Source organism: Pelecanus crispus, chromosome 7 (assembly GCF_030463565.1).
Source record: "Pelecanus crispus isolate bPelCri1 chromosome 7, bPelCri1.pri, whole genome shotgun sequence".
Classification (NCBI taxonomy): domain Eukaryota; kingdom Metazoa; phylum Chordata; class Aves; order Pelecaniformes; family Pelecanidae; genus Pelecanus; species Pelecanus crispus.
The window spans coordinates 20,320,814-20,332,878 of NC_134649.1; the positions used below are offsets into that span (position 1 = coordinate 20,320,814).

The 12,065-nt window shown below is 39.9% G+C and overlaps 1 protein-coding gene across 1 annotated transcript in view; it reads left to right on the top strand.

The window, feature by feature from the left end:
• Nucleotides 1-12,065, top strand: part of TLN2 (talin 2) — a 118,565-nt gene that overhangs the window by 73,342 nt on the left and 33,158 nt on the right. Inside the window, exons 41-46 of the mRNA XM_075713535.1 lie at nt 864-965; nt 2,332-2,451; nt 5,020-5,166; nt 6,725-6,891; nt 8,324-8,507; nt 10,595-10,720. Coding sequence (XP_075569650.1) covers nt 864-965; nt 2,332-2,451; nt 5,020-5,166; nt 6,725-6,891; nt 8,324-8,507; nt 10,595-10,720 — 846 coding nt within the window. The remainder of the gene's footprint in view (nt 1-863; nt 966-2,331; nt 2,452-5,019; nt 5,167-6,724; nt 6,892-8,323; nt 8,508-10,594; nt 10,721-12,065) is intronic.

The following is a 12,065-nucleotide window of genomic DNA, read 5'->3' on the forward strand; positions in this document are numbered from 1 at the left end:
GAGCATAGAAATCCAGACCCTCTTTTCGTTTTGCACATGAAAGCCGATCCACATTGCAGGGGGTTGGAAGAGCTGCTGCTCATTCACTTCGGCGATGGTTGGTAACTGACACGCTATGACCGGAAACCTATAGATTCTTTGATTTTGCAGATTGTGAAATCAAACTGATGTGTGTGATGGTGCTTGTGTTAACAACCTACACAGTACCTGTTGGTAGAATTATTACAAAATATTATTATTCGGTAACATGCTGGTATTTAGCTGCGATCTTACCTCAACTGGCCTTTTGGTCTTGCTTCCTCTTCCTACTTATCTGTCACGTTAGTCTTCTAAATGAACAGCAGGCCAACCTTGAAGCAAACTGCTTTCAGAGAAGATGTCAAAGCCTGAAGTGCTCTGCTATGCTTTATGAAGTATTCTACTGAAATGTATAGTTGCAAAATGTAAATTACTTCAATCCAAATAATTGGCTTTTCCAATGTCAAGTTAAAGGTATGCAGGATTGAAGCCTTTGCCACGTAAAGGAATCTTACAGTACCTTCTTGCAGTAACATTTTGTTTCATAACTGTTGCATGTTCCTTTCTACATTAACTGAGAACTACAGGTAGTTTGATCTTGTGTGAGAAGTTGACCTTGTGCTCAAAAACTCTGCGCTGTAAATTCTCTGCATTGTACATGCTCATAACATGGGCTAAAGTCTTTTCTGAGCTTCTCTGTACATCTTGGTGTGCGGTCTTCACTTGCATATTTTGAGAGAGAGATTATAAAAATGAATATGTAATACAATTTCATTATTATGTGTTAAGTATCCTATTGGTTATGACCTTATTATTTCTGCTGTATTTTTTCCTCTTTCTTGCAGCTCGATGAAGGTACACCTCCAGATCCCAAGGGAACATTTGTTGATTATCAGACTACTGTAGTGAAATATTCTAAAGCCATTGCTGTAACAGCACAGGAAATGGTAAGATATTTGGTTAGAACCAAGTACAAACTCTTTTCCCTATATAAAGAATGTGGAATGATTTGCACAGTGTTGTGAAACTTTATAATGCTAGTTTTCAGTAAGCTTATCTCTTTAAGGGTAATGGAGGAAAGGAAGTGATAATTTTGTCAGTTTAACTCTTGGATCTTAATGGCGTGATCGTAAGGGTGGCCCTCTACAGGAAGAGTGCTGGATTGTGTTGTGGCTCTTCACAAAACCTTTTTATTTGGCTCATTTGCTATGAGAAATAAAAGGAAAATATTTCACCTACATGTTTTTTCATCAGCCTGTTTAATTGTCACTGAAATATCACCTTACATTTATTGATGACTTGAGATTACCCTTTCACACTTGCTGTTTCATTTAGCCTGTGAAATAACGTCAATATTTTCAGACCCCTGTAATACTTATGAATGAACACATATCAACATCTCAAATTGTTCTTTTCTTGCATTTCTGTGACTCACCTGGGTTTAACAAAAGAAAAAAGGACACTTGTTGAATCGAGATTTTCTTAACTCATGTTTCACAATAATGCTCACCATGACATGTTTGCCTTTTGAAGAGTACTTCCTTTGCTTGTTGTTTTTAAGAGAGACAAGGGGACTGTTTATGTATGCTACAGACTGGAATTTTTACAAAACTGATTGCTGTTGCAATCAAGACAGGTTGATGATTCTGTTATCTACGACATTGCAGCTTATTGGCAAACAGCATAAATTTGTCTAAACTAGTTTTGCCCCAAGGATGGAATTCCATGGCTTTTACTAACATAAATTGGAGACAGAAGAAGTATCTCTGTTAAAAGGTAGGCTTTTTCTAAAGAGAGATTTAGTTATTTATACTGAGGTTCTACTGAGGCATTCTGCATAGCCCTATTTCTTCTTGGTCCTCTTCCCGTATCTTAGACATGCTTTGCATCGGTCCTCAGATTTGTTTTCCATTTTTGTGCTCCCATGCTGAGATTGATGTAGGCTAGTTCACTTTTGACAAAATAAGGTGGCTGTAACACACAAAACCCACTTCCCCACCCAGTCCGTTGGTAACTGTGTACCTGGCCCGTCGCCCCGCTGTTTCAAAGAGTGAATTACCAGCTCTAACTGCTGCTCTTTGATTACTCCGTATGTTCTGCAAGTGCCTGGTTACCGTGACTCTAATAAAGCATGTTTGCTTGAGTTTCCTCATGGAATTCTTGCTGGAGGACAGGTGCCTTACATGGCAAGTGGTTTACCCCATTTCATCAGTGTGGCCAAACACATGAGTGTGCTTCTAAGCTGGAGTGTATTAACAAATTATTCTCATGCCTGTCATTTTTCTTTTTCTCTTGCCTGTGTTCTTTTTTCAGATGACTAAGTCGGTTACTAACCCGGAAGAGTTGGGAGGACTTGCATCACAAATGACCAATGACTATGGGCATTTGGCTCTCCAGGGCCGAATGGCTGCAGCTACAGCAGAACCAGAGGAGGTCTGCAGTTTCTAGACCTCTTTATTCTCTGTACACGGTGGCATCAATATGGGTATTCTTTTACCTTAGAGAATGCAATAAACACAGAGCAAAGTGACAAGGCATATTCACCTCACTCGATTGCAGCAACACGCTTGCAACCATTGCCAAAGGCAATACATCCCTTGTATGATCAGACAGAATAGGTTTTGAACAATTGGGTAATGTGTTTTCTTTCAAATGTCTTTGCGATGATTCTGAAATGAATGCAGTGAATGTGTTTCCACTGCCTTTGCTTCGTTAGACACTTTTGTATGCAAGCGCTGTCTATGCGATGTGTGCTCTGATAGGCAGACAGATGCGCTACCTCTGGCCCACTGAGACTTGAAATGTGGGACAGGGCAGCACATCTGTTCCCAGAAGAATTTCATTTGGCCTACTGTCAGTCGATTAAAACCACGACACGAACGGAGTCAATAGTATAGACACACATTGGCTATACAGATCTGTCTCTTCTACGATCTACTTCTGTATTTGCTAAAAACAGACTTTAAGACACAAACTGTTCGCAGCCAGACTAAAACTCTACCGAGTTTGTTTTCAGTGGACAGAAAGGAACCGATGAGCGTAGCAAAATTACTTGTCTTTTCAAAATGCTGTGAAATCTTAGAACATCAAGTTATTTACATGTATGTGTTGTAAGTACCATTTCCTTCTTACGGTTTGTGGAGAGATACTTATTTTAGTCTTTGATATCGACTTTTCCTTCCTCCAAATATGCTCTCTATTCAGCGTGTCTTCACAGGTTGCGGCAGGGCTACACACAGTACTACAGAGTACATATTTACTGATAACACACCTCAGTTTTACCGCTGCTTGTGTGCACAGGTGCATAACAACAGGAATTAGGATTTACTACAAAATGTTTTCAGTGAACGTTCAGAATTTCAAACTGGCTTCGCTTCTGTTTCTCTTCAGCTCTCCCGTTGCTCTCAATACATGTGAATTGTCTGTGGAACAAGTTTTCTCCTAGGAGTGCTATGAATCAGCAGATTTTTAACAACACTTAGGGACTATGCAAAAGACATGACATTTTATTTCATAAGTGTGGCTTTTTATGCTACAAGCCTTGTTATAAGAATTACCCAAAGAACAGAAAACTTTTGTCAAAACCTCGATCCAGCTTCAGAAAGAAAGAGCTTGCAATAATATTAGGCAATTTCATAGACCGGAACAGAACCTTCTAAATTGCTTGGGGCTTTCGCTTACAGACAACTTACAAATGCAAAGAAAACTCTTAATTATTTACTATACAGCTTTTGTTTTGATGGATTACAAATATATATATGCTTTTTTATCTTGAGCGTAAGCGATTTCAAGTATACCTTCCTGTCCTGAAAGTGAGATGCAGGCAACCAGTAGGAGCACGAGTATCTTTTCCTGATGGGACATCTTTTGTACCTCAGAGTCAGAATGCGATGCAGGAGAAGTGGGTTCCCCATGCAGTCTTACACACCTCATGCTAACAGAGGAGTATGGACTATTCACCTCAGTTGCATTAACCTGTTACAGTAGTTGCTGCATATTCTCTGAGCACAACTACAGAAATCCCTTCACCTCTCTCTTCTCATTGCATGCCTCCAGTCATGAAGCATAGACAAACTTTGTCGAGATGGGGTAAGAGGGTATTTCACCATCACCGGGTGTATCTGATTATCTAGGTAAAAGACCTTCAAAGAGTTTTGGACTTTGTAATTATGTTCCACCGCTGATAGGCTACTTGAGTGTTTCATGCTCAGTAGCTACATGAAAACCAACAGCTTGCATTTGGCTTGATATTGTTAAATTGAATTACCATTTCTGCACGTTACTTTCTGCCTGAAGTTGAAATAATTCCATTTGTTATACTAATGGCTGTGATTCCTGCTTAGTTATTAATCCCAATACACACCTGTATGCCTAGGTACATCCAGGTACTAAAACTCTGACGTGTTTCTAAACAGGGACTGCACAGCTTATGCTGTAGGGTTATTAATAAATCAGAAGCAGTTAGGGCAGGATTTCCCACATTTCAGTGCTCTGCATGTATGTGGTCAGTTCTGGAGAGTTGAGACTCTGTGCGGGATTCAAAACCAAACAGAGTCAAAAACTTTTTGACCCAGTCTCAGAAGTGTAGAGTAACTGTGTACTTTTTACCCATCGTACATACATTGAATACAGCTCATGCAGACAGTACAGTTCTGGGAGATGAAGTAGCATTATTCAAATGTGGTGAAGTTGTGTGTACTGAATTACGTACACTTGACTTGGGTACATGCCTTACGCCTTCTCTTTCCTGGCGTCTGGTTCACTAGTGCTTCTGTTTCATCAGTAAGCCTTTTACAGGGTTGTGCTACATGTGTAGATGGTATTACACCTGTCCTTTTTTTCTGATCTCTGCAGAGAGTATAGCGATGGGCGGAATATTGGTAATAAAGATTCACCAGAGTGACCATGTTTCCATTTGTGTTGACCCAATGTACCAGCATGACATTTATTTATTCACTTCGCTTCTGTTTCCTTTTTCCCTGTACCTCCTTTACTATCTAGATAGGGTTCCAGATCAGGACTCGGGTGCAAGAACTTGGCCACGGCTGTATCTTTCTTGTGCAAAAAGCTGGAGCTCTCCAGATTTGCCCTACAGACAGCTACACCAAAAGGGAGTTGATAGAATGTGCTCGTGCTGTCACGGAAAAGGTAAGGCATCCCTCTATGTTGCCCCACGGTGTTTGTCTACTGAGCTTCCCCAGGGAGTAAACCAGTCAAATTGTTTGGGTTCAGGAAATTACTTTTTTTAAACTTCCCATTATAGTACAATACTGGCTGAATTGTTCTATAATAATAATATAATATAACTATAATAGTACTGGCTGTACTAAGTTCTTACTTTTCTTTCAAGTGCTCAGTGCAGTTCATGTGCTAGAGTAGCCCATGATTAGCCCTTGCTCATGTCTTGTAATAAAACTTCAGCCTCATACCAGAGGGAGGCTGGTCCAAAACTAATCCCTAAGACATGACATGGCACTTGTGCCTTGCGAGGCACTCCCTTGGAAATACTAAGTCCCCATGGATGGCCACAGTTACCGAGATGAGGTTGGTCGATGACACGTGATTTCATGCAGCAGTGTCCTCCCCTTTTAAGACTGGGCCAAGCTATAACGCACTTAGAGCTGCATTTTCAAACTGTCTGGGATTTCTTGGTCTTTGGAAATGTCCATGTCAAACAGATGGCCTGGGTAGCTTGGCTTTGCTGAACGTTTTTGATGGCCTGCCTCTCCTTTTGTTGGGCACAAACACTGAGAGTCAAATGTCAGTTACTTTTAGATTTCTCCAAACATGACTTGTTCAGCCTGTGTTAGTGTGCTCTCAGCTGTACAAATTTTCTACCATGTCATGCCCCAGGAGTATCAGCAATTCCAAATTTAGGCAGGGGTAGACAGTGTCTTGTAAGAAGGGTTAAAGCTGATAAGGAGAGTAATAATGAATCACAGGGACAACCTATTCGGGGACAACTTTGAATCTGAACAGAACCTCAAGAAGAACTGTACTATTAGGAGTCAGTATACATATCCCCAGACATGGATCCTTGCAAAAACAGAATTTAGGACCATAGTATGGCATGAGAACAGCATCCCAGCTGCAGAGCTTTGTAAGTACAGTGTTAATTAGATGAAATGGAATCTCTAGCTTTTTTAGTGATCAAAAATATTCCTAGATATAAAGCCATATATTGTCTTTTTATAATTTTCTATTAATATAACAATATTTAGTATCTGGATTCAGAGAGTCTATACTTACTGCTTCTTTGATGTTAAAGTTTATATCAGTGTACTGTACGTGCCTCCTGGAGTGCTTGAAGCCGGTGTTTATTTGTGCATGTTAGGGAAAAAGCAGTAGCTCTTGGGTCTGACATTTATCCTGGCAGAATTTCACTACATTACCTCTTGGCTGTATTTCAAGGAAGTTTTAACTGATGTGCTTCATCCTATGATGAACAGATTGCGTCATTCTGTCTGAAAAGTGGACTTCCCAGCTGAAGTCCCCTTTAATTTGAGACAATCTTTAGTCATCACAATGACTACTGTACAAAGGGAGCAGGTAAGGGAAAGGGGAAGGAGACGTTTATTAAAATTTGCAAAATGACACTGCGGAATGAATTTCCATTGTTGATTCCAGTCATGTTGAAGAGCTCACTTAATATCCCATAATGAGGCTTTCTTTCGATGACTGCCTTGTTGCTTTATGTTGTTTCCAGGTCTCCTTAGTTTTATCTGCCCTTCAAGCAGGAAACAAAGGCACGCAAGCCTGTATTACTGCAGCTAGTGCCGTGTCTGGGATAATTGCAGATCTAGACACCACTATCATGTTTGCTACTGCTGGAACCCTTAATGCTGAGAACAACGAATCATTTGCAGACCACAGGTCAGTGTAACTGAAAAAGATGGAAGAGCACGTGCACAGGAGAACAGTGGAACTGGCAGAAGTGACCGGCATGTGGAGATAAATTTTTTACCTTTCTAGATTCCCATGAATGAAATTGAATGAGGCAGTGGAGTGAGAAGAGAAATAGGAAAATTGGGATATAGAGGACAGCAAACTTCAATTTGGTTATTTCTGTGAGGAAGGAATTTTAAAAAGCTGGGGAACATCTGCAGAGAGCACTTCCAACAGAAGACCATAACTGTAGCACTATTTTGGCTTTTTTTTTGGTTTTATTCAAGCTGTCTTATTGCATAGACTGCCATGCGCTGTTCCAGTAGCTAAAATTAGCTGTCCGTGACATTGAAGAGGAATCTTATATATACTTTTTTCCATCAGCTGTTCTTGACTGTCTGGCTGTTTGTCTTGCTAAATCATGCTTATGGATAATGCTGTTGTGGACAGCAGTGATGGAAACGGCACAGCTATGCCACGCATTTTCCCCTTTGGCAGAGATAAGCCCATTTTCCCTTCAAGTAGCATCTGCAACAAAATAATCCCATAGCATTTTTCATCACATTAATAGATTGGCAGCATCTGTTACTTCCTTTGCAGTAAAACCCAGGGCTTCACAGCCGAGACACTGACTTACTGCTTCGCAGCCTAGTTGGCCTATGTGACAATTGCATGGCCAGCATTTATTTCCCACCTTGCCAGTTGCTCAAGAAGGAGGAAAGATGCAGTGGGATGTGAGTTGCTGCCATTCTGCAGACCGAAAGTCAGGGATTTTCATACAGGTGTCATTAATTTCCAGACTGACATTTTACATTAATATGGTTCTAGTTCTCAGTTAACTTGACTCGTTTGTGAAGTGTACACTCAAAATCGTTTCTTCTTTTACCCAAATGTTGCTTTGGATTTGTTGTCCTGACATGTCAAAACATGTATATGGTGGGGGGGAACCCTGACTAGGTCACATTCTCTGTTCCTTTTGTCATTCTTGCTACTGCCTTCCTCACAAATAATTATTTTTAGTTTCCTTATAATATGTTGATTAAGATGGAGGTTTGACAGCTGTTACTTTCCTCAAAACATGGGCAGATTTTCTTTTGGTGTTAAAATGCAGTGCTCTCTTCTGCTACTGCCCTACCTCATTTCTTTTCAAGATGGGGTCATTTTAATAAACTGCCTTGCATCTAGCCCAAAATATATTGCTACTGTTTTAACAGTCATTGGTTTTTTGGGTTGGTGTGTTTTTGGTTTTTTTTTTAACTTGCAACCTGGCTTGTGGTATATTATCATGAGTGGACACTGACATGATGACCTACATCAGCTCTTTTATGTGGCTGTTAGTCACCATAACATTGAAAAACACGGGTTTTTTCCTCTTTTCCTTTTCCACTTCCTTCCCTGCTTCCTCTTTTTTTTGCTACAGGGAAAATATTCTGAAAACAGCAAAAGCTTTAGTTGAAGATACAAAATTGTTGGTTTCTGGTGCCGCCTCAAGTCAGGACAAACTGGCCCAAGCAGCTCAGTCATCAGCTAACACCATCACTCAGCTTGCTGAGGTAGTGAAGTTGGGAGCGGCTAGCTTGGGTTCTGATGATCCTGAAACACAGGTGAGATATTTTACAATTTTTCTGATACTCTTAAAGGGACCAGAGACAGTTTTCCATTGATAAGACTTTGTGGGACTTCGGCTTTTAAGCAACACAATAGGGTTCATCTCTTCTGGGACTTTTCTGTGTTTACTCAGACATCACTCCTTGTTTTAGAATGCAGTCAAGAGGTTAAAGCATTGAGTGGAACTAGACAGTTCCAGTTTAGAACTAAGCACTTTCGTTTTTATTTCATGGGTGTGTTCCAGCTGGGATGCTTTTGGCCAAGTATTTGTCTGGTTTTTAATAAGTTGTGATTGGACCCCTGACTCATCCCATTTTTGTTCTGAAGAGCTTGCATGACTTTAAAACCACTTATCCAGCTTACAGCTGGGCTGTGCACTATGTGTTACTTGTGTAAGCTAACAAGCTATTGCCATCCTCCATATGAGAGTTGTTTTTCATTTAACTCAGTAACTTCTGCCTTCAGCGTAGATTATCTCAAATATTTCTTCAGTTTTTTGTTTGGGTGTTGGTGAAATGGAGGTTGGCAAGCATGTTGCAGATGTGCCTGTGGTGGTACCAAATTAGTTTGAAAAAGCCTGCTCATTTGCATAATGCTCTGACAGGGATGTGTGTTCTGTTTTGCTTGACCTGTGTAATGGACTAAACTTCAGAGATTTTCCTCTATAGGAAAATACTGCTGGAAGCACTCTTCTTTTTCTTTTTCCTTTTTTTTCTTTTTTATAACAGAAGGATTTCCATAAACTAGCAACATTCACCTAAACTAGCAAAGTATTTATCACATTGTTCTTCTCTGTATGTAAAAGCTGAGAATACAGTACTTCGAATAAAAACTATTGTGCACAAGTAATTATTTATTTGGAGCAATCTTATATTGCCAGTTTGAAATCGTAGGTGCATCATGTGTCCTAAATGGAGCTTTTCTAATAGCTTTGGCACACGATACTGTCACAACATTTTTCCGTAGTAGCAACACTTACTTCACCTGGTGCGATAGACTTTCAGATGTCTTACACAGCAAGTTGCCACACAACTTAGGCAGTTGGACAACAGAAAATCACATCAATCTGTCCTGCATGTCAGGTTCTTTTCTCCTTTCTATGGGCAAAGAGCTTCTGAGATACCAAAAGCTAAATAAACTTTTCAGGAAAAGCAAAGACTTCACTTCTATATAAGTTACAGTAAACTACAAACACGAAGGAATGAGGCTGGTTTTGTATTATTTATAATGCTACAGAAATACAGTTATTGAGAAGTGATTGTTCCAAACCTCTTTTTTTTTTTTTCCCTGAGCTTTCTCATTTTTCATGCATCTTTCAACATTTTCCTTAAAATGAACTCTTCTGAATTCCAGAAAAATACTAAAACCATCTGATTTTCTACTAGTAGAAAGGGTAAAGGAGAAGGATTTGGAGGAGAGATTTATTCCAATAATACCCTAAAATAATTAACAAGCCTGTTGTAGTGTCTGTATTTTGTCTAGGACTTCTGTCTTTGAGCTTGGGTTAGGAGACAATATCTCCGGATTTGACTTTTCCTGACTTTAAGGCCAACCAAGTTACTCAGCATTTCAGTGTGCATAGCCTCTTACAGAGGTTCAGCTTCCTTTTCCTGAAAGAATGTCTCCCTCTAACACCTAGCCATAGCAAGTACATTTGATCTTTTAGTAGGTGATTTCAGAATGGGTACATAACTGTAGCATTAAAGTGTAAGCTTATAATCAATCTGTTTTCTTGCTCTTGTCCCAATTCCACCCAAAGGGTGAAGAACATGGAGACAAGTAAAACCCCTCTTAGGGAAGCTCAGAGGAAGGAAATCCTACCTGCAATCAGCATTTCCATTTCTTCACAGGAAATAGTCATTTATAGATTCTGACCAGTTGTATGAAATACTGTAGCTATCAACAGAGCTTTTCCTCTTCTAAAATATTATGTCTTTTACTGGGGTAGAGGGAGGGTGGTACTATTTGTGTGCGAGTAGTAGATTTTTCTTTTTTTTTTTTTTAAACTGTGTTCTAAAAATCACACCCTCATCCAGGCTACCATTTCTTGTCTGAGGCTTATGGCTGTTTCTCATTCCTACAGGTTGTCCTGATCAATGCTATCAAGGATGTTGCAAAGGCCCTTTCTGATCTCATTGGTGCTACCAAAGGAGCTGCCAGCAAACCAGCAGATGATCCATCCATGTACCAGCTGAAAGGTGCTGCCAAGGTAAAACCTTATTCTTACATTTTATTTGAAAGTATCTGTGCCGCCGTCACACTTGATAGACATGTGAAGCTTGGATTTCTGATTGCCTGAAGTCTCATCTTTTTCTTTGTTTCATTATCATCCTGGGATGATACAGAAAAATAAGAAGACACTATTGAGTTTCCGTGAAGCTATTATTTTTTATAGGCTGTCAGATGACTTCTGTGGGTTTGATGAAAGAACTGTAATCTTTCCAAAGAGAAACTTCTTTCTTTTGCAAGCCTGTATCTCAGGACAGATTCTCCTTTAATAATGTTATAGACTAAAATTTATCCAGTATAAAATGGTACCTAAATACTACATTCTAAACAATGACATATGCTCAGGATAAGCATGCGGCCTCCTTACTCAGACCTTACAGTTTTGGGAAGCAGGGGAGGAAGGGGAGAGAGAAAGGGAGGGAGGGGAAAAAAACCCTCCAATAACTCTACAGCAGGGTATTGTGTATTTCTGACCCCTCTCTCCTAGATCTTTCCAGGAAGTACATAGGTATCAAAGCTCAAAACTTGCACAGATTACACCATACCTGGGACATCTTTGTGCTTTATTTTCCCTGCACCTGAGATGTATTATGTCATTTGCCTCACAAAGATCTTGTGGCTTCATGTCTACAAAATATTTCCAGATGTGGAGATTTAGGTGGTATTACTTCTGCTTTCACATTATGAGAGTGTGGTGGCAGCTTCTTGCTTGGCTGGAAGCTCTTCTCGCTCTCATGTCTGTTGCTTACCTGTAAGACTTGTGCCTCTCCCTTTCAGAGCACATAACAACAGTATACTGTTGAGGTACTACTTGATAATGACCCATCTAGTCAAGAAAAGTGGCTTCTTAGCTCTTCCTGCTATGAAGAGCTCTCTGTGGTTTAATTCATAATTGTCAAGAAGTTGGCCTTTCTGTCTCTTCTCTTTTCATTGTAGCTATCATTTGTATCTCAACATAGTGGGGTATAGGAAAGGTGTCATTATTACAGTGACGATTAGGTTATTCTGCATCAGGGCTATTGGGTTTGTAATGGGAACAGTAACACTGATTCTATGTCTGCATTTGAGCTTCACACTGGTGTATTGCTGCTTGCTTACCTGGGGTTTTGTCTGATTGCAGAGAATGTACTGGGTAAATTTCAAAAAGAAATACCATACCTCAATTCACATCTCTTTCAGCTTGCAGTGTAAGGTGCAGGAAGAAAAGACACTAACATAGTCAATCTGTATAAGAGACCTACCCTGGAAATGTTGTGAATTTTCCTTTTTTTTGTAAATTTTTTGCCAGAACACTCACACTTAAGATGGCATCACTCTGCAGTTAG